At 36.9% G+C, this 27,567-nt stretch overlaps 2 protein-coding genes and 1 non-coding gene across 4 annotated transcripts in view; 1 reads left to right on the top strand and 2 right to left on the bottom strand.

Moving 5' to 3' along the window:
* Window positions 1–973: 973 nt before the first annotated feature.
* LOC136418754 (uncharacterized) lies at window positions 974–20,633 on the bottom strand. 2 transcript variants are annotated; one of them, XM_066404928.1, is made up of 8 exons: window positions 20,353–20,633; window positions 19,351–19,556; window positions 19,137–19,286; window positions 6,022–6,197; window positions 5,270–5,462; window positions 4,928–5,213; window positions 2,753–3,273; window positions 974–2,697 (listed from the first exon to the last, which is right to left on the bottom strand). In XM_066404928.1, exons 1-8 carry the CDS (start codon window positions 20,469–20,471, stop codon window positions 1,085–1,087), a joined length of 3,264 nt encoding a protein of 1,087 aa, XP_066261025.1. In that variant the 5' UTR covers window positions 20,472–20,633; the 3' UTR covers window positions 974–1,084. The 2 variants fall into 2 exon arrangements, with proteins under 2 accessions (XP_066261025.1, XP_066261026.1); XM_066404929.1 differs by lacking the exons at window positions 19,137–19,286; window positions 19,351–19,556; window positions 20,353–20,633 and adding an exon at window positions 17,826–18,037.
* Window positions 14,214–14,284, top strand: TRNAG-GCC (transfer RNA glycine (anticodon GCC)). The gene has a single exon. It is a non-coding gene; the product is annotated as a tRNA-Gly (tRNA).
* A 1,300-nt stretch (window positions 20,634–21,933) lies between the features above and the next one.
* Syn (synapsin) overlaps window positions 21,934–27,567 on the bottom strand; it is a 58,470-nt gene continuing 52,836 nt past the window's right edge. The window contains exons 10-11 of the mRNA XM_066404884.1: window positions 27,054–27,306; window positions 21,934–26,010 (exon numbers count right to left, since the gene is read on the bottom strand). Coding sequence (XP_066260981.1) covers window positions 25,841–26,010; window positions 27,054–27,306 — 423 coding nt within the window. The 3' untranslated portion in view covers window positions 21,934–25,840. The remainder of the gene's footprint in view (window positions 26,011–27,053; window positions 27,307–27,567) is intronic.

Below are 27,567 nucleotides of genomic sequence, written 5' to 3'. Positions count from 1 at the left end.
CGACTGGAATGTTTAGCATAACAATAAAGGCATTTACCTTTCAGGAAATCTAAACAATTCAAACAATTACACAGGGTGTTCTAAAAAGTTTGCGCTAAACTTGAGGAGGTTCTATGAGTCATTGCGATAAACAAATTTTGCATAGAAATCCTTAGTAAAAAATAAGCCGTTTTAGCTCCATTCATTTTTGTTCAAAAACGTAATGTTTGCTCTTTGAAACGAAAAATTTTTTATATTTCATTAATTTTTAATAAAGATAACGTAAAAAAATACAATAAAGGTTTAAAATGACGACTCCCAATCTGGTTACATCAATTTATTTGTTGAATCAGTGAATTGCGCACCAGTTATAAGATATACAAATTTTACTGCACGAGACGAGAGGGTCCATAATTTTTTCCAACAGTTCCTCTTAGTTTCATATACCACCAACTTGATATAGCCCGCGAGGAAAAAATCCAATGGGCTCAAATCGGGATTTCGCGCTTGCCACCCGATAGGCCTCTTCCAATCCATCGCCTATAAAAATGTTCCTCTATATAGGAACGTATGCATTGTCTAATAGCTCGGGAAGTCAGATGTCAAAAAAGTCTTTATTTTGTTTGTTTTTAATATATTCACTTAAGTTGACGTCTTTTGAACACAAATGACTCCGGAGCCAAAACAGCTCATCTTTGACCATGGGTTTCTGCGCAAAAATTGTTCACCACAATGTCTCCTATAACCTCCTTGTTTCGCTCAATCTTTTTGGAACGCCCTGCGTTAAATCCATTGAAGATATCGCTTGCATCCTACTCCTTGCAGCGCAAGGAGTGGATTCCGAAGATCAATTTTTTTACAAATCGGTAGGCACTTATCTCTATTTAAGAAATATCAAAGAAATTGTACTCAGAATTATTCATACAGTACGCATCCACTTGCAGCCTTCTTCCAATTAAATGTAGAAAGAACTCCTCTAAGGGAATAAATTTAGTGGACTCAAAACACACTCGAACACAAATTTTTGTCACACAACCACCATGAAATACGCACACCCAACAATCTCTCTTATCAAATAACCAATCAGAACAGCACGTCTTTGCCTTTATTTCTTGTACAATCCTAATTTTAGAGGAACTTCCTTACTTTGCCTAGAATTGAGTGCCACTGGAAAAGGGTTGAAAACTTTACTCGGTGACTTAACAGGAGTTCCCCCCTCGACCTTGGAGCCATGATCCGAGAACATTTTACTAGAAGATGACTTCACATTGGGAGATAAAGACTTTACGCTAAGACTATCAATAGAAGTACTAAGTACTCGAGGACTATCCAAGTCGAGAGATAACTTACTGGAACCAGCATCAGACAAAGAGGTATCACAGTTCTGGACATATTTCTCACTTGATAAATTTAGGGGGACAGATTTGCTGTACTTTACTGAGAAGTCATCGTCCAAGTTGATTAGGTAGTGACTGGAGGAGGCAGCTTGAGAGCTTATTGCTGAGTCTTTATCTTTTTTTGGAAACGTGAGAGAAATATCATCTGCTATAATTTTTGGAACTTCATCAAAGTTCAAATTGGGATCATTTGAATCCAAGTTTTTGATTATGGGGTCGTTAAGGTCACTTCTAAACTGTCTCTCATTGGAAATAGACTCTAGTAGGTCGACGTTTTCTTTCATTAACTTCCTGGACATGTTGTCTCTTTCCTGTTGTTGCTCTTTGGCTTTGTTAGTTGAAAATGTTCTTAACAAGTCCAAGTTCTCTTGTATCAACTGGCTGGACCTGCTGTCTTTTGCCCCATCATCTGACAGAGACTGAAGGGTCAAAGTATCTTCGGAGCCATTATTGGACAAAATTGGGTCAAATAGGTCAATATCCAGAGGCGGTGAATGCAAATGGTAGTCCAGAGACTCCGACTTGCTTTCGTGAAGCAGTGGCATGTTTTTATCCTTGAAGGTGCTGGTGGAGAACAGGTTGTTGTATCGCTCGTCCAAGCTTTTGCTTTTTTCCAGAATGCTGTGGTATCTGGATTTTAATGTCGATTCTGGATTGCAATATTTGGACTGCGTGTCTACCCAGCAGCAAACGTTTTCCATCTTTTGGTTGTCGGTTGCTTCTGGAATTGAGTCTTCCACACTAGTTTCAGCTGCAGCCGCCAAAGGAGGTGGCGACGGTGATAGTCTTGACTGGCACTGCATTATTCTATGCAAAATCAACGAATTCTCCTGAATGATCTGCAGCGCGAGCTCACTATTCCGCCTGGTACTGCTGCTAACATTTACATTTCCCGAATCCTCTTCAGCTTCGATCACTTTAATGCATTTCACCCGATCGGCCAAAAAACTCTCAAACTCGGCACTCTCGTCCTCAGAATCAGAGGCCAACTTAGTAATATTTATCGGGGATGTCCTTAAACTATCAGAATTCGGTGCACTCTCAGGAGGAATAGTTAAAGTGGCAGAGTCATCTGGGGTATTGTCGGCTTTCATAAGACTAGTATCACCAGAATTGAGATTGTCTCTATATTGACTGTTGCTTTGAGGTTTCTCCGGTTCCTCATCTGAGGAACTTTGAACTTCATCATCGCACAGTTCGGTATCACTAGAACTGGAACTGGAAGGAGATTTTTGAGCGTCCTTCCATTGCAAGGTGGTAGGATGAGTTTGTCGAGCTGGGGGAATGGAACCCTTTGGAGGTCCCAGGCGCTTGGCTGGAACTGTGAAAAGTAGGTTATTGTAAAGATTCCGTCTCATAAACCGATGAAATCTTACTTAGTGCTCGTTTACCTACTAAAAGATGGTTCATTGCCACCGGTGCAGCCCGTTGCGGGTGCCTGGATATGGCAGAAGAAAATATCACATGAGCCTGCCTCTGTCTCTGCTTCAGCTTCACATACTGCTTCTTCAGCGAGCTTATGTCTAATGGAATACTGTGCTTGGGATGTAAATTGATCTGCTTAGGAGCACTTTGTGGAATTGACGTTCCCCAAGGCGTGATATTGTACAAGTAGTGATCCCTCAAGTTCTTCAATTCCGTAAGCGGTCCAATGGTAACGATAGCTTTCACCAAAGTGTTGGCGTCGATGAGGTTGGACTCCAACAGCTCTCTGGTGAGGGCTCCCATTATGCAGTAAAACTCGTCTGCTGTATGGACCACAAGGATCCTCTGAGCTAAGACTTGCCAAATGGCCAGGGCGGTGCGGAGCAGGATTTCATTCCCTTCGAGGAATATTAAGTCCCAAACTCGAAGAACTGTGGGCTGAGGTAAGCAGTTGCAGAAGAGGGTAAGGAACCTGTGGATGGGAAAATGGTATGAAAAAAAATCTGAAGAAGTGATAATGTTGATTATTTAGTATGATTCACTGTTTTCGCGTTGCAGAGTGTTCATTTCCGGAGCTCAATAATGAGGATCTCAGTAGCCATAAAAGATGCCAAGTTGGTTAAATTGGGGCAAAATAGTGTAATTTGGAGTTCAAGAATATGGCGCTTCAAAATTAAAAAAAATTATACCTTATATTTGAAAAAAAAACGAAATTTTGGAAAAAGGTTTTTACTTTTTCCTCAACTTATTTGGCGACATAATTAGAGATAATTGCTACTTCATCATTGCAACCTTTCCTCTTCTACAACATGGCGATGGTATAATTGAAATCCGACGTTTCGATTTTCGGCAACCATCATTAACTTTGCTTTTTCTCATCGCCTTGAACCGAAACATTTCTGAATTCCTGAATGGATTATATTGCCAAATAAGCTAAGGGAAAAGTAAAACATTTTTCCAGAGTTTCAGTTTTCTCCGAATACGTTTCAAATTACGTATTAGAAATGTGAATTACGTGTTCGCAGGAAGTAGCCAAAAAAAGTAGAATTTTTATCAAGTACGGTTTCAATTTGTGCAAACGTATATCCCGTGCTTCTGTTTTCAATGTTTTTTCTTTTTTAACCAGTCGAGAAAATGTCTTTTCTTTTTAGCCGAAGAACTTCAGTTCACTCAGCTCAGAGAAGTCTGATATATAAATTCCGATACCCCCATCTCGCACCTATTGAACTATTTTTATCGGGCATGTTACTATATTTTGAAGTAAATACGGATAAACTTAGAATTGGACAAAGGAATTTTATCGACTTCCAATACACAGGATTTTATTTGAAGAAACAATCATATCCTTGAACGACTTTTTACACCTGCACAGGGCGTCCAAGAAAAACTGTTTTACTAATGACGATGACTTGACTATTTTTTACAGATGCTCTGATTTTTTACCTCAAAAAGGTATAATTCCCTTTGAGATTTTACTTGCACTTAATAGTTTGTGGCCGTTGTAACCCCACGAGTCAGCTACCTTACAACTGAAATCGAGCATGAATTTGTTACATTCAAAAATTCCATTGTGAGCAGTTTCAACACCGCAATTGAAAATCTGTGAAAATATACTGTTAAAAAATGTGTTACACCCTATATAATGAAAAAAAGGACTTTTTGTACGGGACGTGGTTTAGCTTATTCGCTCAAGTTCTAGATATCTGGCACCTTATACCAAGTAATTAGACCAGTCTTTCTGGGACATGAGGCTACCTGTGATTTGGAGATAAAAAATTCAAAGCTTGTCTAACTTCTTGCGTAAGTCTACAATTTATTGAAACATTTGAAATCGATAGGGACGAGGGGCGACCTATTTCTTGGGTAAGAGCTTAATAATAGAACTTCATAATAGATTCTCGGCGGTTTTGAATACGCAGTCATATGTGGGTTGGCACTATGTGTAATATCTGCACAATGAAATAATCAGAGAAGTGGCACATGTTTTATCATGCCATTCCTTGACCATTAAAAAAATTTTTTTTCTTTTAGAAAAAAAAACGCCATAAGCAAATCTCACCGAAATCGCTATTTAAAAATGAAAATGAAGATTATCGAAACTGTACCTATATCCATGATATCCTTACCATTGCATGGTAAAAACGTTGGTCAAAGGCGGCTCGTAACTTCTACTCCCGTCTTTGACCGCATTCTGGAGAAGATCCAAATGTTTGGACAGTCGTGGCAGTTTACTACGCAAAAGCTCCCTAAACACAGCCATGTCCACGGACAATCCTCGGAGACTGTCCGCAAAATAGGAATCTGGGAGGACCCCTTCTATCAAGTAGATCATAAGCTTGAGAGCGTCGCTTTCGTTTCTGTCCGTGACCTGCAGAATTAGGGCTGCCAGCATATTGAAGCCTTGGCAGTATCCTATTAAAACCACAGTTGCAATTTTCCAAGTAATGGAGGCCACGCAAATTACTGACCAACAGCCTTATTCCACCTAGCATATGCCAATAAGACTTTCTTGAGTAAAGCCTGGTTTTCCTGACCATCTTCCCCACAAAATAAGCTGCAGCCGGTCCTGTGTAGATCTTTCACTATTTGAATTCCAAGCTCTGCATCTGCAGGATGTGACCATTCGCTAAAGCAAGATTTCTCTACTTCCGACCACTCAATCTGAAAAGCGGATTTTCCCTTAAATTTATACATAAAGGTAACGAGAAACGACGATTTGAGCTTTTTGGGATCTTGTTTCGTTATTTTATATGAAAATGGACACTGTGGCTTTTTATTCCAGAAAAAGAGATCATGTGAGCTTAATGTATTGCCGACCCGAGATGTCCAAGAAACTGCTTCATCCATCACTCTAAAAAGAAATAAAACGGGAGCATTTCACCTTTATATGCATGGGAAGTCGCCCACGTGTTATTATCTCATTTTATATGTTTTTTTTGATCAATAAAGTGCTAAAAGCTGGAATGTAGCGACGCCATATAACAGCAATATTGGCAAAAGACATGGAAATATATTCAGGGTGTTATAAAAGAAACATGTCACGTTTCTTGTTGAAGTTTCCTTGAGGGGAACTTGGTAGTGAAATGATGGATGTAAAAGAGGTTTCGCGGCAAGGTTGTAATATATACATAAAAAGGAAGAAAAGTAAAAAGTTAGTAGAAACTTAGATTAAAGTTTAAAACAATCACCGTGTATACTCCAAGAAGAACGCAAGACTTACTTTTCTCGAGGCTAAGTGTCTCTCAGCCATTGTCACCCACAATCTACTTCTAAATTCTGGGGGAATTCCTCCAGGTAGCTGGGCTACCATCTTCATGGCAGCGACCCATTGAGAAAACCCAGATTCCCCTGGGGTTGGCTGGATGGTGAAACGCATGTCTGCTGGTTCCGGAAGGCCTAGAACACGGAACTTAATAATTAAGCAATAAAGAAGTTTTAAGCGGATTAACATAAATGTAGAAAAAGTTAGCGGCAAGTTCGCAAAAGGAACCGAGCGAACCAGTAGGAATAGAAAGAGAATCGGAGGGGGTAACTCAGCGACGCGTGTTTCTATTTTTTGGCTTCATCAGGAAAGTGTGCGTCTCCGCATGTCCGTAAAAGGCATATGCTCATGCTGCTGTGGCCGGGAAAGGGTCAAAGGGAAAAATGTCTTCGCGCGTAGCATCGTCTATGTGCTTGCGTCTTTGGACGTGGCCCTCGTGAGGGGTGCGTATCTGCTTTATGCGCACAGGCGCCTCAGTGCCTGATAAAGTCAATAAGTAGAAACACTTGTCGCCGGGTCGCTTCTCTTTTAATAACTACCTGAAGCCTCGTTAGCATTTGCGGCCTTGTCATTAACTTTCCCTGCCTTAATAACTTCCATTTAAAGTTAAATAAATACAGGTAGTTTGATAATTAAGAGTAATTTTTACTAAAATTATAAAAAGTTTTAAAACGATTTCACGATCAGACACTTAATGCAAGTTTCAAGTTAATGCAAGTTTAAAGTTAAATTGGGTAAACTTTATACTGGAAATTTCGTTAAGATAGTGAATTTTAAAGATTAAAACTAAGTTTGAAGCTAAAATGCATTTTCAAAGCGTAATACACGAAATAACCTTGTCCAGATGCTTTAGTCAAATGTTTGCGTTTTAAAGAATCAATTAAGCTAGTTTAAGGGGCAGTAAGAGGGATTTCATTGTATTATCTTCCTTTCACATCCATTTGCTTCTTCTGATTTGGAGCGGTAACGAGTCATTAGCCATGCATGACGCAATGGATGCGGTTTTAGGAAAACGTGACGAGACTACAGTTTAATTTGGAAGGCTTTGCAAAAACGTTTTTTCGTTGTTTATTTTCCGAGGGGAACATCATTCATATTTAAAAAAAAATGTTTTTTTCAGGGATGCTATAAAAACATCAGAGTATATCACATCTTTAAAACGTTATGTTAGAAATGTGGACTCAGTGACCGGTGACTAAATGAGTTTCATTTCGCAACTACTTATGTAGTCAAAGCAGGGATACATCGTATAACAAAATTAGAAAAAATCGTGTTTGCAACCCAATAGGAAATGTTATTTTGTGCAACACGACGTGTGTCATATTGTGGCATCTCGCTTCGCAGAATCCCACTCCTTATCTAAATATAGAACTCGTTGCATTTTCTAACTGATTGCATATTATATGAGGAATATTGGGGCGTGCCAAGGAAAATGCATTAATGCACATCAATATACTCTTTCGGATGACCAACTGCACGAGGATCGGGCTCGGTAAATACCAACTTAATGAAAACGTTTTCGACAGAATAAAATAAATATTGACCAACTGCACTGCATTAGATTCACATAACGATCCGACAAAAATGAAAGAAAATATGGACTTTCCCGAAGGGAGATTCATGGAGAGTGGCTAATAGATTAAGGAAAATGGGAAATTAAGTATTCGGTAACTACTATGCCTCGACTGAGCGTTATTGAGGTCGTGCAAGAATTTGCCATTAGAACATAAATTAAGCACAGCAGGCTCCGAACGGTGGATACAGCTTTGAAAGGAGAGTGAAAAGTCAGATATGGTAAAGTCTAAATAATGGGAATTTAAAAAACATAGAAAAACACATTACAGCAGTATTGGCATCTAACAGGGTGTTTCAAAATTGCATGGCACTATTTCAGGTACGTATTCTCTAGTGCAAAGTAAAGACGAAAGTTCATATGAACATGGATCCTATCTCGATCAGTGACAGAGTTACAGGGTGTCAAAGTGTAAGAAAATATTAGGTCTTTTTTTTATTGTGCTTGTCCTACTGCAGATAGAGCTTTTAAATTTTATACGCGTACTAGGTAATGGGTGCTGCTTAACATGAGACTAAATTGTCTTCAATTATTATACAGGGTATTGCATTTTCTGAGGCTTTACTCCATAAAATCTTTTAGAAAAACTTGCTAGTACGCCACTGACGTATTCTAATATTTTTCTTTAATTCTCCAATCTATTACCTAAATTTTATATCTCTTGAGTTTTGATCGAATTCTGTTCGGTTTCCTCATAAATGAATTATTTATTGAATTCAGTCACATTTCCACACGTCGTCCTGAGGCTATACCAAATGCCCAAGATGCATGGATTCGTGGACTGATACTCAAAATTGTAATTTTAAAGAATAAATTTAAAACCAAGCAAAATTTAAAGGAACTGTTCAAAGTGACTTCCGTTTTTTTAAATACAGCATCGAGCACGACGAATCCATGCAATTGGGGCACTTCGTATAGCCTCAGGACGACGTCTGACGTCTCCTTTAAATTCTGCCTCGTTTTAAATTTATTCTTTAAAATTACAATTTTGTGTATCAGTCTTTTTAATAAAAAATATCAAAATATTATAGGCTTCTTGACGTCTGAAAATGTGACTGAATTCATTAAATAATTCATCTTGTATGAGGAAACTGAACAGAATTCGACCAAAATTCAAGAGAGATAAAATTTACGTAATAGATTGGAGACTTAAAGAAAAATATTAGATTATATCAGTGGCGTACTAAAAAGTTTTTCTAAAAGATTTTATGGAGTAAAACCTCAGAAAATGCAATACCCTGTATAGTAGTTGAAGGCAATTTAGTCTCGTGTTCAGCAGCACCCATTACCTAGTACGCATATAAAATTTAAACGCTCTTTCTGCAGTAGGTCAAGTATAATTTAAAAAAAACTAATATTTTCTTACCCTTTGGCACTCTGTAACTCCGCTACTGATCGAGATAGGATCCATGTTTATATGAACTTTTTTGTCTTTATTTTGCACTAGAGAATATGTACCTGAAATAGTGCCGTGCAGTTTTGAAACACCCTATACATATGTATATGGATAGTTTAAGACACACAACTCCCACACAAGGCACCTGAGTCTCTGATGAAGCCAACATGTAAAAACTCATCCGGGATCCTTTTCCGGCGTCCTTTTCCGATTACTGATATTAAGTTTTTAGCGCAAAAATACCTTTATGCTCTAGTTCGTTAAATTAGCATCTACACCAGTCTCTATGGAGCCTAAGTAGACTAGTTTAACTTGAGCATGAATTGTCCTGCAAGCAGTATTTCAGGCTTAATCTGAACCGAGGGTAATAATAGCTTGATGGCTCGTAAGAACATGAATAGATGCTGAAATTAGATCATAGTTTAATAGGCTATGAATATGAGAAAGATTGCCATTACATAGGGGTTCATTTCAGATTAGGCGGGATTGGTATTAATTCCTGATTGATGCACTTTCGGAATGTGAATGAATAATATGGAATAGGCCAAAATTGTCTTGTTTTATTCGTACACATAAAAAAATCAGTCATTTGTGTCGATTTATTTGCTTTGTATTTAGCAGCTAATTAATCGTGTCTTTTCCCAATTCCTTTTCCTGATTTCGCCGATTTAATAATTGTCTTCCCATTAATTGAATGATATTTATTATATAGAGAACAGAAAATAATTTCCACGATTAGCGTGCAACAATAACATAAATACGAGCACATAAAACGATTATTTCGACACGGTTCCCTGCCCGTTTCACATAGTTTGGAAAAGGTTTGAAGCATTGTTGTACTGGCTCATTAAATTTTGAAAATAATTCATAAAAAAAATAACGTTTCCGATTTAATCCCTAAACTTTTCCGATAACCCCTAAATATTTATGTTTTTGCTACCTTTTTTCGAATTACAATATTAAAGAACCAACATTATTTTTTGTATTTATTATGCAAAATTTTTTATAGGAACATTAAGTCCATTATTATGGAGGAGGTTTCGTGATGGTATAAGGTGATATCATGTTGCATCATCAAACCGAGCTCGTTTGTTTGCCAGTACGGTGCCAATACCATGTGCTTAAACTTGTTCTTCTTTGTGCATATGCTGTTAGTCTAGAACTCATTTATATGCAATACAATGTTCGTCCACACGTTACTCAGGCTATCATGCGTTGACTCCGGGACAACAATGTAACTTTTATCAATTGGCCACCACAATCACCCGATTTGAATCTCATGGAACACGTATAGGGCATGCTGCAAAAGCACCTCGAGCCGCTCATGGCGTATGTCCATGGCAATTTGGATCGCAGTCCATCTTCAGGAAGCAGTAGCAACTTTTACCACAAGAGGCAAGTGATTTTGAGTATACCAGGAAATTGCCGTGCTGTTATTATTGCTTGTGGTAGCAACACGAGGTATTGAAGAAATTTTATGTAAATTTATTGTAAATTAATATCATTATACAAAGATTATATTCAAAAGTATGCTTGTTTTTAGATTCTTTTTAGCAGTGTAGTTAAACTTACATGTATATATATCCCAATATTTAATACACAGACATTTATTTAGTTAATTTTTTTAAACATATATGCGTCAAAAAAGTTGCTTTATATCGCCTTAATGTTGTGGCTTTTTTCATGCACAAAAAGTGAAAATTTTAATAAATCGGTAGATACATGTTTCTATATACCTATTGCGAGAGTATTTACTTCTTTTCAACATCGTGCAACGCAAAACCTTTACACAATTTAGCATATTATTCCCATATCCCACATCCTTTGAGACTCAAGTTTCGTGCAGGTAGTTACCAAGTTATAAAGTGTAAGTTTAGTAAGTTCAATAAAAGTCTGTCGTATCTAGAAGTATATTTTGAAGAAACATTTACCAGATTAAATTTTAACCGAGACATACAGGGTGTTTTTTAAGTACGTGGCTAAACCTCAAGGGGTGATTTTTTAAGTGATTCTAAGCTGAAAAGTTTATATAAACATAGATCTGGCAAGGCTTCATTTTCAAGATACAGAGTGTTAAACTTTTTTTCAAAAATGATTTTTTCGTAAAAATCTTAATAATCTTTTAGTCGATTTTGTTCAAATTCGGCAGCGTTATTTCTGGTAAAAAGGTACTAATTTAGTCCTAACTTGATTCAAATTATGAAGTCCAGTGGCACCCCGGGAGGTACCTTAACTAACTCTTTTGCAAAAAAAATATGCGCCATTGACTTTTCTTAAAATTTTTGTATTTTTTCTGCTTTAAGCAACTAAAAATACAACTTTTTTGTCTCTTGAATTTTTTTGTATCTTGCTTTGAAAAAATTTAATTTAAGAGAAATCAAACAAAAAAAACCTTTTATTAAAACTATACTTGAACAAATAAGTTGCTTAATGCAGAAAAAATATAAAAGTTTTAAAAAAGTCAGTGGCGCACATTTTTTTGGCTAAAGAGCTGGTTAAGGTACTCCCCGGTATGCTACTGGACTTTGAGTCAAGAGAATTTGAGTCAAATTAGAGCTAACTTAGCACTTTTCTATCATAAATAACGCTGCTAAATTTTAACAAAATCGACTGAAAGATTTTTACGAAAAAATCATTTTTGAAAAAAAGTTTGACACTCTGTATCTTGAAAATGAAGCTTTACCGGACCTATGTTTATATACACTTTTCGGCTTAGAATCGCTTAAAAACTTACCCCTTGTAGTTTAGCCACGTACTTAAAAAACGCCCTGTATAGGTGCAAAAAAGCAAATTCAGGGTACAGTGAAGTGGTGCAAATAGAAATTGAAACGGAGTTTTTGGTGTTTGCCCTCTTTTGAAGAAACCATATGGATTTTACAATTTTTGTCTTATTCTTTTCCTGTCCTAAGTCCCAAGTTTTCAATCAAGTTCATCACATCTATCCTCAAAATTGACCTGAACCGGAATAATTTTCTCAAGAAACCGATTTGCTTGCATTGTCTATCACTGGGCACTAAGAAAACAAATATTAGCAGCGAATACTCTGAGGCACAGTTTGCTGCCCAACTACAGGAAGCACCAACGTTAGTGTTAATAGTATTACTGGTAATTGGGTTAAATGAACTTAGGAATAGTTTTACATAAATTCACAAATCTACAGAAGCAGTTTCCTTTTATTTTAATCAGTGTTTGGATGACTACGCTAGAGGGAGTAAAGTAAATTCGTTTTTACTCCCTTAGGAGCAATTGATCCACTACAATTACTCACTTATTAACCCGCCAGTCTCACTTTGAAGGGCCTGGAACAAACCCTCTAAACGTCTGCAAATTGCAATCAGTTTTTTAAAACGTTCCACAAAACAAGACATCATACGTTCTTAATTGGGGCCACCGGAGTGATGTAGCTCTGGGGTAAATCATGACAAATTTCATTTTTTACCGGTCTGCCTTATTACCTTTTAGTTGATGGGATCCATTTTTACCTTTCATTGCCAGGGAGCCAAAGAGGTATAGACTGGAAAGTAAAGAGGATTAGTTTTTTAACTTTTGTGGTTTGAAGTTTAGATCGAACTTGTTTAACTTAAGTAAGAGCCAGGAGACATAATTTTCAGTGTTTTTCACTAACTCCAATTTAATTTAACTTTTAGTGAACATAGTCAACTTTGAAATCGAGTGCTATTAAGGTAAAGCGACACTTGACCTCAGTTTTGTCCGCGTTGAAAGTTTCACGTGGAAACGTAGAGGGTTTATTCAGCTGGTAGATAATTTATCTGGTAGGTATTCTTAAGTTTATCGGTTTCAGTGTCTTTATTTTGTTGCCTCAGATAATTATTTAATTGCGTTGGAGTTTTTGATTCAAGCTAAGAGAATGAAAAACGTACACTTCCACAGAGCAGTGAGAATTTCATTTAGTAGATCCTCATGGTACGCGTGGCAAAAATGAACTAAACCTAGAGAAACCTAGCCCAATGCTAAAAAGGTTCTTAAGACAAAAAACATGCGTCCAAACAAGAAGAAAGAACTTTCACCAAAAGCTACTCTAGCCTGACATTATGAATTACAGGTTACTAGATGAGTCCGCATATGGCCCTTCTTGGAGAGAATCCAAAAGTCGTTAAATTCTTGTAAAAAGCAGAAACAAAACATTCAAAATACAAGCAGCGTCGCATCATAATTTCAACAAATTACCCAAAGTGAGTGAATTGGAATTGGTCAGAATTTGAAAGGGTCAGCAAGTAAAATCAGGCTTACCACAGAGCGACTTACACAGACTTGCGTTCAATCATGCCTATGCCGGAACGAGAATATACAGTGTGGTCCGCGTTGACCCCCACATGTACGGGTAGCTTGAGTGTATGAATATCATGATTTTACGTGCCAAATTTTCAATCTTTTTCAAGTCCTTTTCCATGGGACTATAGCGGTAAAACTTGTTAAGGGGTGCTACTGCATCGGTTTCTCGAAGAGAAAATGAAATTTGTATTGTTTTGTGAGTGTTTGGGATAATTAATATCGCCTATGGGCATAATAGATGGGTGTTAATTTTGCGATGGTAATCTATCTGAGCCTACATGTCATCAGACTATACATTATATTATTAACGTTGTAGGTTGAAATCGATCGTTTTTCCCATTCAAATGTAATCCAATTCCGTCCCCGCTAAACATTATTCAAGTTCATTAGTTGAAATGTGATTAAGTTATCAAGCTAGAAACGTTCCCCTTTGAAACACTGTATTATTTAGTTGGTTTTGGAGTTCTAGGCGGGTAATAAGTTAGAATGGAAAGAAGGAAGGAGACTCAGTAGGAGGCGTCAAATTAGGTAAATGTGCTACATATAGTATTAAAAAAAAGTCCACGAAGTTCAATAAAGTGGGCGTGGTCATTTGGTATTATTCGAAATTGCAAGGAGAACCAAACTATTGAACAACATACAGGGTGCGCCATTTAAAATTAGCGGTGGTCAAAAGCTGGCTGCAGCTCGCAAATGTGTGCGGCAAAACAACTTCAACGCTCCGAGTCCGACTACTAAACTGAGCTTAGTAGAGTACTTACATAAAAAAATACTAGTAATTTTTCATTTAATTTTTTTCCTAATATTATTAACAAAATCAATTGTTTAATATTTTAAATGTAAACCAAATTTCGAAAGATTATATCTTCACACAGTGGTCGACTAGACGCATCGGTGGTTCAATGGTAGAATGCTCGCCTGCCACGCGGGCGATCCGGGTTCGATTCCCGGCCGATGCATATCTTTTTACTATACGGGTATTTCAAATTCGACCCTCACCATTGGGATCTCGGAAACTAGAGGAGATACGAAAAAGTTTAAATGGGGGCAAAGTTGCGCAATCTAGTGCTTGATCGAATACCGTTTTCAAAATTTTAATTTTCCGAGTACTTCCGAAGATATCCGAGAAAAACTAAAAATTGGAGAATTCATTTTTATTTATTTTTAGCGTTATTTGACAAGAAAGGTTAAATCCGTAAGCACATTTTCATTGCCACTTTTTCTCAGCTACACAATGACATATTCAAATTTGCGATCCGACGTTTCGTCTTTCGGCTACCATCATCAACTTTATTTTTTCTTATGGGCGCCATATTGGGTTTTTCGACAAAAAAATAGTACGTTTCATTCTGAATTCATTGATATAGAACTTCTTATAATTTACTTTTTTAAAAGCCGAAATATTTAAATAAAAAGAAATATTACATAGTTGGCCTTGGCTCCATCGAAAGACTTTCTTTTGTTCGCGCTATATGACAGAACTTTTCAAACGAATTTAGAGCGTGTGCAGATTTCCAATGAAAATGAGTTTCCGAAGTGAAGAAAAACGAGATATGTTAAGACTTTATTATAAATTTGATAGGAACAGTACGAAAACAGCTCAAATGTATTTTGAGTTATATCCGGAAAGACAACAGCCGCATAGAACATTATTTAAAACTTTTGACGAACATTTAGCTGAGTTTGGTGCTTTTGAAAAACCTAGGATGAAGTATGGAAGCAGAATGGAAGAAGATACTAGAAATAACCTACTGGCAGAGGTATAACTAAATTTCACATTAAAAAAATGTAACATTTTCTTGATTGTTTTAGATAAATGCAAATCCTTCACAATCAACTTATCAAGTTTCGTTAAATATGGATGTGCCACATACTAGCGCCTGGAGAGCATTCAAAGAAAGTGGTTTGAAATGTTATAAAATACACATTTCCCATAAACTACATCCTGGTGACCCTGAAAGAAGAATGTTGTTTTGCAATTGGCTCTCAAATAAGAATGATCCTCGAGATTTTTTAAAAAACATTATTTGGACCGATGAAAGTACTTTTTCAAATTGTGGTGTATTCAATAGAAATAATGAACATATTTGGAGTCAAAATAACCCTAGATGCTTTAGAGAAATTAGACCACAAGTTCGCTATTGTTTAAATGTATGGGCTGGAATTTGTAACGATCAAATACTCGGACCTTATTTTTTCAACGGAACCTTAAACGGTGAAACATATCTACAGTTCTTGACAACACAATTTGAAGATTATGTCGATGCGTTGCCCCTTGCCAATTACAATAGATACTGGTTTCAGCATGACGGGGCCCCCCCACATAATACTAGAGCCGTTTCTAATTATTTAAATCATAGATTTCCACATAGGTGGATAGGAAATTCGGGGCCGGTAAGATGGCCGGCAAGGTCCCAAGACCTTACAGTTTTGGATACTTTTTTGTGGGGCACTTTGAAAAATAGAATATATGAGAATGGAGATTATAATACAATAGAAGAACTTAGGGAAAACATCATTACACAATGTAGAGCAATCAGAAGGAGAAATATTATTAGGGCTGTCACTAATTTAAATAGACGTGTTCGTTTATGTATGCAGGAAGAAGGTCGTCAATTTGAGCACTTGTTGTAACATTTAATAATAATTTAGTTTTGTCTCTGCCAGTAGGTTATTTCTAGTATCTTCTTCCATTCTGCTTCCATACTTCATCCTAGGTTTTTCAAAAGCACCAAACTCAGCTAAATGTTCGTCAAAAGTTTTAAATAATGTTCTATGCGGCTGTTGTCTTTCCGGATATAACTCAAAATACATTTGAGCTGTTTTCGTACTGTTCCTATCAAATTTATAATAAAGTCTTAACATATCTCGTTTTTCTTCACTTCGGAAACTCATTTTCATTGGAAATCTGCACACGCTCTAAATTCGTTTGAAAAGTTCTGTCATATAGCGCGAACAAAAGAAAGTCTTTCGATGGAGCCAAGGCCAACTATGTAATATTTCTTTTTATTTAAATATTTCGGCTTTTAAAAAAGTAAATTATAAGAAGTTCTATATCAATGAATTCAGAATGAAACGTACTATTTTTTTGTCGAAAAACCCAATATGGCGCCCATAAGAAAAAATAAAGTTGATGATGGTAGCCGAAAGACGAAACGTCGGATCGCAAATTTGAATATGTCATTGTGTAGCTGAGAAAAAGTGGCAATGAAAATGTGCTTACGGATTTAACCTTTCTTGTCAAATAACGCTAAAAATAAATAAAAATGAATTCTCCAATTTTTAGTTTTTCTCGGATATCTTCGGAAGTACTCGGAAAATTAAAATTTTGAAAACGGTATTCGATCAAGCACTAGATTGCGCAACTTTGCCCCCATTTAAACTTTTTCGTATCTCCTCTAGTTTCCGAGATCCCAATGGTGAGGGTCGAATTTGAAATACCCTGTATATATTTTTTAAATTAATTGTTTTTTTGTTAGCTCTAAAAGTGCGAAGAGTGACCTTTAGCAGAAACGTTTTTTCAACGCTGAAAAATGTGTAAGTTGTTTTATTAGATTTTTTTTTATCAACTTCGCAACGCGTGTTCATTAAAAAGAACCTCGCCATAAGCGACGAATCGTAAATGTAAACGGAAATTTCCATAATGTAATTTTATTACTGATTTCATATTCATTATATGTATCTTCTTCTGTGTAAACGCCGAAAGTTCTGAACTTGGATCTTTTTTTTGCCAGGTAATTTGCAAGTTTCCTTAAATTTACATCCTTATTTGAAAGTTACTTCTTAAAAGATCATCTTGCAGAAGCAAGCATCGCCTAGATTGTTAATAATGGTTTTAAAAATACAGTTCTAAGGAGGGGAGGTGTATAAGCGGACTACTTGACACCCTTGAGTGGGTTTTATACTTTTCGTAAATTCGGTTGCTTGTTCAGGAGCATTTTAAAATTATTCCTCACTGCGTATCATGGGCAATATGATAATAGCGATTCTTCTGAACTTAAATGATAACAACTTTGCATCTCTCATCAGTAATTTCTATTGTCTATTTTCCATGATCCACATTTTATGCGTTTTTTTCGTTTTCGCACCTTCACTTTGTCAGCAGTGAAACTGGAAACGAAGCTCTTCTATATTCCGAGGGAAATTATCTCTCATGGGCCCGCTAAAAAATTTGTGAAAAGCTAAAGCACACAAAAGAATTTCTTGTGGCGTATCTCTATTGTGTTAAAATGATATTTAAATCTCGGAGAATTATCAAATACTCCACTCGGTTGAATAGCAACCTCAAATAAAATCTGTTAATCCATCCATCAAAAATCCAATCAAATCGGGGAGAAATATCAACAAAACTGAGATATTGTTTACAAACAGATAACATTCCAGAACCGCATGACCGAGATAATAACCTCAAACTATCCAGAAACCAGGCTAAGCAGCCCTCGCACCCTCCCCAGCCTTTATCTTTGTGTAAATTCGAAGTGAGGACAGGAAAACACTTACTTGTATTTTTCAACACATCGCCACCAACCTTTTTGAAAGAACTCAGGAAACCGCTCATTGGGACGCTACAGTCACATCGCAAAACACGAACTGAAGAAGTGCACGTTTGACGTAATACACTTATCAGGTGGAAATACTGGAAAACGTCAAGGAAAAGAGGGAAAACGTGGTATCTTTGTCTGGATCACACGAGTGTGGATCCAGTGTTTTCGAGGGAACGTCGCAAATGTCTGGATCGGCGTCGTTGGGCTGTGGGCGCTATTTCGTTCGCTGCGTTATTTGATGTTCGGGTATAAAGCCAAATTCAATAGGGGTTTTTTTAGGAAGACAAAGCTGTATAACTAAATTGATGATGCATTATTGCACTAAAAACTTTAGCTTCAATGGAGTTGGATGAATATCAAACTTCAAACATCAAAGCTTACAGCTTCAGTTCACTTTAATTTTCCTAAAAAATAGATCAAAAAACGCCTCTTAAATTTGGATTTTTTAGCGTTTACGCGGGTTTTTGCAATGATTATCAACTAGGTGAGAAAATTACACAATGGAAAGTTGCTGGCAACTATGCTTTGCGGCCATTCCAAGATAAAGGCAGCGTGAAATAGATCAGAAATTGCCACAAAATAACGCATTTAAAAGTCTCTCGACTGAATTCGATCGACGAATTCGACGATTCAAACTAGATCAATCTGGAATCTGAAGCTTTCCAGAAGAAACGGTGACAGAATCTTGATTCCCCAGATTTTGGTAAAACTCGAAACCTTAACGAAAGAGATTTGAATGATCGAATTATCCAAAAAAGTACACCTAAGTTCCATTGAGTTCTAAGATTCAGGCTATTCCGCGTCTCGAAGTACGGATTTAGAACGCTTGATTGTGAAGCTTTCCAGAAACGAGAAATACGTGAGGTAATGGAAAGATTCTAAAGCCCAAAAGGAAGAGACTACATGGTAAAATTGTTAAAAAAATATTTGAGCCACATTCTATAAAATGTGGTCAAAGTCTGGAATCTGAGGGGTAGAAAGTTCCCTGGGAATGATGTCGATATGATTTAATCAACACAGTCCAGCCGTGTGATGGCCATGTGCGGTACCAACAAGCACTCATAATTTTTCATCCTCTGGAAGGTTTTACTCCTCAGATCCGCCAATCCACCGCTGGATATAAAAAAATTATACCAACGTTTTGCTTCAGGTACCTTTTTTTAAATCCCCATATGATACAAGCTCTCCCAGATAGTAGTTTCCTGCAGCAGGGGCTGACCATCAACTCATATCCGTAATAAAAGATCGATATGAAAACCATACTTACGCTGATTAAGGGTCCCCGAAATGACGTCACAAAGCGCTTGTTGCTGCCGCCGTAGGGCGTCGCGACGCTTTAGATGGCGCACTAGCACGCTGCCGGTTCGGCAGATGTGCTCGCGCAAACACCAGGTGATGGATCGCAGTTCTTCTGCATCTGGAGAGGGAGCATTCGTGTTTGATGTTAAAAACCCTCCAATTGAAGCCTGTGGGAAAGTCACCTTTAACGTGCAAGTCGACAACTTCGATCCAGTTTCCTCTCTGACTTTTGCCGGAAGTCGAATAGTAATCTGTGGTTCCGTTATGCCCGCTATTGTAGATTTCCATTAAAAGTTCATCTACCAATTCGCCGGCTTTTCGCTTGTCGTATTCGGGATTATGAATATGGACATCGTAATCGCACGAGTGGGTTCTCCTGATCGCAGTTCTATAATAAATAGTTGTTCGCTTAGCGAGAGTTACGGCCCCTAATCGATTTTTCAGGAGAAATACGTAAGTCCGTTACGTATAGGAAGATCTTAGGGCCTCCTAGCTTTTACGGGAAATTCGGAAATTAAAGTTTCCAACGTAAAATTCAACTCAAAAAATCGCCAAAAAACGGACCTCGAAGATGATAAATTTAAAGTTAAGAATACTTAATAAAAATAAAAGTTAATAGCTCGCCCAGTATAAGAGTTACATGAACTCCCCCCACAGGCTTTCCGCCCCTTGCCCGAGCTGTGGGACCATTGTGGCAGGCACAATTTTACGACTTTTACGTTTAAATGTTTAATTATTTTTGGACCCCTTAAACGAGCTCCCTCGGGAAACTTAAATACGCCCAAGATAGTCCCGACCATGTTCATTTAAATCTAATGTGGAAACTTGCTAATTCGGATGCTACTAGGCGGTTTTGGGCACTAAGCTTATATAAGGTCTGTTACAAAGCTGTGTTAAATTTATTTAGAATTAAAAAGTACTCTTACTATGATTAAAAAATCGAACATCCAATGAGAAAAAAATGCCCAAAGGCCAAAGTTTAAAAGTAGTGAAAAATAACAATATTTCTACGCATTATAATGTATATCTCAAAAACGGTTGGAGTTGGGGACATAAATCTTTGTTTTGCATGCGCTAAAATTTGAAAAACCTGCAAAGTGCTACTTTCACTTTAGCCGGCAAATTCGCGCGCCTTCTATCGCACTTTCGTAGGAAAATAACAGTACTTAGATTACTCTACCAACCTTTCTCGCTTCATATCCAGAATTCCAATAGGAAATGCGATGTCTTGAATTATCTTGCTTTCAGGTTTAGGTAAAGTGATTTCGGGATTCACACAAGAAATCACCATGTTTCCGAACATTTTGGGTTGACAAAGTTCTAACTGATGAATTCTGCAAAACGGCACAGTTGTTTATTTGATGTTATGCTGGTGGTACTAGCACATTAGAGAGTCGTTGTCCTTATCGTTGGTTTGAACTTCGCATCTTTAACGCTGGATCAAAGGAAATTTTCTTAGATCCTGCTCTACTTGTTCCCGATTGAAACCCCCCTTGCCATAGGATGTTAAAGCACTCCAATGGCATTTTATGTCTATTCATGTATTTTACGTAATATGTCTTTTTGAAGCTCTCTAATAGCTTTACAGATAAGCTATATCCACGTTTTCCGTTAAAAAGCGATATGCGCTGAAGCCGAATTTTTAACAGTTTGGTATGTTTTATTCATGTTTTATGTTATTTATTATGCTATTTTATCTAAAGGGGTCTTGGAATGAGTTATCTAGCACATTGGGTAAGCGTTATGGGTGGTGGGTAAAACGTAAATTTTGAATCCACAGCTAGGTGCCTACTTATTTGATAATTGGAACCATTGTAGACTGCATATGAACTTTTGGTCGGCCGACAGTTTAGTTAGTCGCTTAGGGCCCCGCAGGCTAGCCACTAAACACACACGGCCGATAGTTCTTTCCGATCGAGCTGCATTGTCGCACTCGTGTTAATCCATCAATCATTTTTATCGGCCGATTTAGAATCGGTGAACGCGTGTGCACATATTTGCGGCGGCCCTGCGGAGCCATATAATACGTGTTATTATTAAGTTCTTTTTGAAGCAAGGTGAGAAAACGCATTTCCCAGTCCCTTCTCATGCCCAATAATTGCGCCTTTTAAAGCTAGTTTAGTGGAAAAAAAATTTAAAGCCCCATGTTATCTGACTTACCTTGGAGTTGTCATCAGTTGAATAAAAACCTGAATATTATATTAGTTGTATCGCTCTACCAGTAATCTAATATTTACTACGTTTCTAAATATATGTGCTTTTATCGATAATCTAGAAGCGATTGCAATTGTAAAGCTAAAGCTTTATCAGAAATTTTATTTCCGTGTCTAAGTTCGTGGGTAAAAAAATTATGCTGGAAACGTCAGGATTGTTTAGCCTAAATTTTAAATTTCATATTTGAGGTTCTAGAGGAGGAAGTGAAGGCCGCGTCCAGTAGGGTTAACAGTTGTACAACTGTTGCAGTGGTTGGTGAATATTTGAAATATTTTTAAACGGAAGCTGGCGTTATCTTTGTTGCTAATTTCAAATAATTGTTCAAAATTATGTAATTGTCATCTCTGCCAAGTGCTGCCTAAGATTTTCACACATTATTCCCAGAATTTGTACAATACTAGGAACATTAAATTTTTGCAACTTTATTAAACACGTTCGTTTATAGTGCTATTTACGGTCCTTCCTCTTTCAAACAAAGCTCCTTTCTCTAAAACCCTCTCCTCCAAAATTTAAAACGTGGGGATATAAGTATTGTCATCCGATGAGTATTTTTCTATTCGCAGCTGATTTAAATACCTCCCTTACTTTGCCTTTTATTCCATCAATATAACACTATACAATATGCTTATAAACATAACATTATTGTAAGCAGAACAACTACACAACCTTACAGTACCACGCCTCCTAGTGAAGAAACTTACAGATAATTTAAATATTAAAAATATAAAAATTGTTATTATTTTCATAAATTAATTAGTAACAAACTTTGTAAGGTAGAAACACAAGTTTTATGTCTACTCCACTTAACAACGTTTCAGCAAATAATACCAACATTCGCGACTACACTTTCGTGTGGCTACTGAGATCGAATTGGGCCCCAACTTGAAATTTAAAGATCTTCCAGATTATTGACTTTGAACTAAGCATTAAATATGTTAATAAATAGTCAGAACTAACTTGAATCAATCACTTAATTTGATGCTAACAATGAGGATTTAATTATGCTTTCTTCGGGGACATGGCTATTTTAAGTTTATCTACCCTTAAAATATAATGCGTGTGTGATCATCTATATCGTTTCATGTAAAATCTAATGATACATTTTTTATGAGTTATCACTAGTTTTACAGTAGTTGCATTGACAATATTAATAATAAACACATGGGAAACAATGGTTTAAACAATAAAGCATTAAACAGTAGTAGAAACTAAAGACCTCTGATTTATTCAACGGTAAAACGGATAAACAGTTGATTATGATACAGTTTAAATTGTGCAATCTCTCTACCAACATATGAGTATGGCTAAGCCGTTACTTAGTATAGAGTACAGGTATATTTAAAATTATGACATTCAAGTCCACGTTCGACAATTTGACCCTTAATATTGTGCGCTAACTAAAAATCATTAAACGCAAAAAAAATAAGTCGTGGGTCCCATAAACACAGATTAGCGGCCCTATCTCAGACACTGTGACTGGTAGAAGTTCCAAATAAAAATCCAAAAATACATACAGAGTATTCCAAAAAAATTGTGCCAAACTTAAGGTTATACCGGACATTGCGGTGAACAATTTCTACATAAAAATTACTAGTCAAAGATGATCTGTTTTGGCTTGAGAATCGTTTGTGTTCAAAAGACTTCGATACTCGACTGAGATGAATAGGACAAAAGCAAATAAAATAAACACTTTTTTGTCTCCTGACTTCCTGAGTTATTGGACAATGCATACGTTCGTATGAGTATATGGGATAGAATGTGGTTCTAACCGACATGACAGTGCACTTGCACATTTTGCCAGTGGTGTGCAGGATCATCTAAACCAACATTTTTATGGGCGATGAATCGGAAGAGGCGGGCCTATAAGGCGGCCAGTGCGAAGTCCCGATTCGAGCCCGTTGGATTTTTCCCTCTGGGGTCAAGTTGATGGTGTACGAAACTACGAGAAACTGTTGGGAAGAGTGATGGAGCCTCACTTTTTGTGTAATAATATTCAAACATTTTACAAATGGTGCGTGATTCACTGATTCAACGATCAAATTTATTTATTATAAAAAATCTTTATTATACATTTTCTTTGCGTTTTTTTTTTTTTTTAATAAAAATGGCTCGTTTTTGACTAGACGTTTCTATACAAAAATGTATCACCGCAATATTCCTATAACTTCTTTAAGTTTGAAATGACCTTTTAGGAACATCTTATATATTCCCAATTAAAATCATTACTCGTTGCCGTTACTGAAGGTTTTGCGGGGAGAAACACCGCTAAATCCTAGATGTTCAGTTAGTACATTCAATTCTCAATCGAGAATAACAGACGCATTAACAGATAAATAACAATAACAAAAGAGATAATGCCTTAAACTAAAAACGTCTTTTCACAATTTGCTATAACGTTTCTGTAGACATCACACTGATATTTCGTTGCGTGTTAATAATTAAGGTTTAATAACTTCAGGTAAAAATTTATAGGTGATCAATCCAGAACACTTAATGCATTTTGAATAGCATTCAGAGCAACTTCCATTTGCCTATTCTACGTCCACAAGAAGAGTGCATGATAATTAATAATATTGTCTTTGTTATACTATTAAATAGTTAATTACTACGTGATTCAATAAAATACTTTATTACTCGAGAATCTCTTAAGTTTCAACAGACACCAATTTTAGCTTTACACATAGTAAACTACTATAGTATTTGTATTAACAGAGAGAACTATACCTTGGGAGAGTATTGTCAAAAATTAAGAAGAGAAAGTAGGTAGGAAATTTGGGCAGTCGAGGCCGTAAAGCAGAGCTTTTGGGCCTAAATTTGTTGAAGTTGGAACGACTAGATTGTATCAAAAAAGGAGTGATACATATCAATTTTCGTTTCAACTAATGAAGACTTCTTATTTTCATGAATCAACAAAAACATACTGATTTTAATTTGGAATTTATAGCGCTTGCGCAGAAGCAGGTGCAATGAACATGAGTAATAAAATTGCAAAATGGAAATTAAGCAGCAAAAAAATAAATCTTCCATAATTTCATTTGATTTTTCTAACTAACGTATATTGCGAAGAAACACTCCTCTCCCCAATGTAAGTATGTAGTTCTTCAGCCCTAGGCAGTGTATAACGTCTTCAGGATTCTTATTAGATATATTGCTTAGCATATGTTACTACACATAATATTATATTTCCTTGAAAGCGAGATAAACATAGGAATAGAGATAGATAATTTCACAACAGTTTTTCAATTAAATGATACATGAAAGTACCATGAAATGTCACCTTAAACCTGATTAGTTATTCAAATAGTTAGTTGTTTCGCAAGGCGAAAAAGAAGCGAATTCAGTGCCGCAGCTGCCTCGTCTTCGACTCGGCTATGAAGTAAGCTGAGATAGCAAATTTGCGGTTTCGCCTAATTAACACATAGTTTTACGCATTTTACCTTGATTAACAAAAAGTGACATTTTAATGGCGCAAAATAAGCTGTAATGTGGCTCTTTCAATGCCGAGGCAGTGAAAGTGTTACTCTATAGAAGTAACAGTAAAATGTGTTACGTTGCAGAAATATTAGAGTATAGTGAAAGTGTTCCTTTTTAGCTTAGGCATTAAAAGTAATGCTTTACAGTCTACTTTGAGTCATTCGGTCACCCAATCCCTTATTTTGTTAATCGGAGAAAACGGATCAATTGGTACCAAATGGAGAAAAAAATTATGTATTTCACTCGGCGATAACGTGAATTTATAGTCTTCGAGACAGTCAGAAATTGATAAGTTTGCTACGTTTTCGCCTTGTGAAACAAAATACCATTTATCCGATTGATACTGAGTACAATCCGTTTCCGTTTGCTATTTGTAAACTCATATTTGAATGTTTTATCTTTGGTAAAAACATTTACTGCCTAGGCAGTAAAACACTGTATTATCGCTTATAATCAAATTTGCAGTAATCACACATCTTTAATACCTAGGCAGTAAAAGTGTTATTTTATACCCCACTAAAAGTGACACCTCACGGCCTGTTTTTCGGAGAAAAAATTGCGGATTTTTGAGGATGTCTTCTATAAGGGATTCGTATAATTTTTGATATATTTCGGTTTCAGCCTAGTAAGTAATAATGTGGCTGCAATCTCGAAATGACCCAAGTAAAAATTATAGAAAAGAAATAAATAACTACAAAATCCATCTCATTAGATGATATGAACGCCCCAGTTTATCAGAACCAGCAGCTTTTAAATCAATTAAAATCGCAAGAACGATCATTTTGCCGGAACTGGGTCGAGCTGACTGCAACAAAATGGCAGCAAGTTCGGGCCGAGCGGCAAAACGAAAATCGCCATCATCCCCTGTTCAATGGTTTCATTTATCTACCTACATATGACTGCCCATAATATTAAAACAACCTCAAACTTAAACGGAGCATGACGTGATTTTCTGATCAACATTCGCACTGAATCTTTAATAAATTACATGTCGCCGAAAATTCCGGCGAACGTTTTTCTGAGGTTTTTCATGGTGTCTTCGGCGTCCTCAGCGACGGAGGACTGCTGACTGCCCTGTCGCTGGAATGGGCGGGGTGGAGGGTCTGGAAGTCGGCCGGTACTGGGAGCACTGCTTATAGTGCTGGACTGGGATGCTGAAATTTGAAAAACTCCTCAGGAGTTTGCTTAAAGAAATAACGGTAAAAGCCAAGTTTAGGTGACTTGAACAAAAATTAGGCAAAGACTCGAATAAAATTTCCGAACCACTGGCAAGTAAAGCTTATGATTAAAAAGATTATTAATCTTGCCTTTTTTGATAGACACAAAAAGTCCTTAAACGCGGCCTTTCTCATATCAACAGATCCTTTTTGCGTGAATTTACGCTTTTTACCACAAAATACCTTTGTTACATCAACCGTATATATTTCCGCCGATTTACCTTTTAACTCGCAGAAGTGCCTCTTTTGCTGAAAGCACTTTAGGCCCCTAAAATGACATTTAGCATTCCAGCTGGTCAAATTTGCTTAAAAGTTTTAAATTCGAGTATCGAGTTTTTAGTTCAGGTTTTAGAATTTTGAGGCACTTTACTGGGCGACTAAGGAATTACCAGTCTAACGATTTCTCCGGCTAAAATACAGGATTTTGAAATTTTTTGGCGAAAAGAGTAATTTGTTTCTAAGTAATTCCTGCTATTTTCACGCCTCTATTTCAGAATGTTTTTTCATTTCGGAATGTCCCTTGCCTAGTAATTCTTGTTTCACCCGGTAGATATGTATGCTGGTAAAGGTTAAAACAGTTGTTAACATAACAATTCGTTGAGGTTACATGTAGAAACTGGTCAATTTCATGCCGTTCGATTTGAAATTCGTTTATAAGCGATGCAATTTCAATTTTTCTATGATTATCGACCGCAGAAAATGCTCTTGACAGCATGGTGAATGAAAAGTTGATTGTCCATAAATACGTTCTATACGTTTGAGGTCGGTTATTCATCCTTTCTATGTATTTTTTTGGAAATAGTACCTCGAATACCAATGAAGATTATTAGGGCTGTGGAATTGCACTCTATTCCGGTTTAAAACTGACTAAAAATAACATTCGCCCTACACTAAGAGCTCGGACGGACCCCCTAGCTACGAAACCCCTACCTGCCACACAATAATCACCCAAATCTTTTTCAGAATTTTTCAATTTTTACCTTGACTGTCCCGTCTCCCAATGCTACTCAAAGAAGGGTGGTCGGAAGCACTTGGTGGAGGCGTCTCTGAGTGAGTAAGGCTGCTAATACTACTCAAAATTCCACGAGGACCGACTGGCGGAGGTACCGGTTCTTCGTTGGGAGGTGTTCTGGGTCGACAAATTGCTTGCATCCTGGATGCCACTAAGTCGGCGATGTGTCTTCGATCTTCCTCTTGGGAGTCACCGAGAAGAGTTAGTGCACTGTCGTTGACCTGAAAATACACAGAAGCAGCAAAATCAGTATTAAAGTTGGTCCATATCTCAAGGGAGAAAGGGACAAAATGACGCGCTCGAGGCGATTAATATAATTTGCATTTTTAATGCAGTTGTTCTACGGGTTGCTCGAAATTACTCGGCTAATGGAAAAGAAATTAAATTTCAATTTAGGTTGCTACCCGAAAATAGGCATTAGCCATAGTTAATAATGGTACGCCGCCAATGCTTCAACAACGAAAGTTCATTCTAATTTTTTT

This window comes from Euwallacea similis, chromosome 37 (assembly GCF_039881205.1).
Source record: "Euwallacea similis isolate ESF13 chromosome 37, ESF131.1, whole genome shotgun sequence".
Taxonomy (NCBI): Eukaryota; Metazoa; Arthropoda; class Insecta; order Coleoptera; family Curculionidae; genus Euwallacea; species Euwallacea similis.
Note: the sequence above shows the minus strand (reverse complement) of the source record. Positions and strands in the feature narration are given on the sequence as shown.

Bases quoted from the DNA above. Each gene is read 5' to 3' on its own strand.
- LOC136418754 (XM_066404928.1), bottom strand. From the start codon at position 20,471: ATGTTCGGAAACATGGTGATTTCTTGTGTGAATCCCGAAATCACTTTA. The intron at 19,557-20,352 runs GTTGGTAGAGTA...TATTTATTATAG, and splicing joins CTGGATATGAAGCGAGAAAG to AACTGCGATCAGGAGAACCC. The intron at 3,274-4,927 runs GTAAGGATATCA...TCCCATCCACAG, and splicing joins AACGTTTTTACCATGCAATG to GTTCCTTACCCTCTTCTGCA.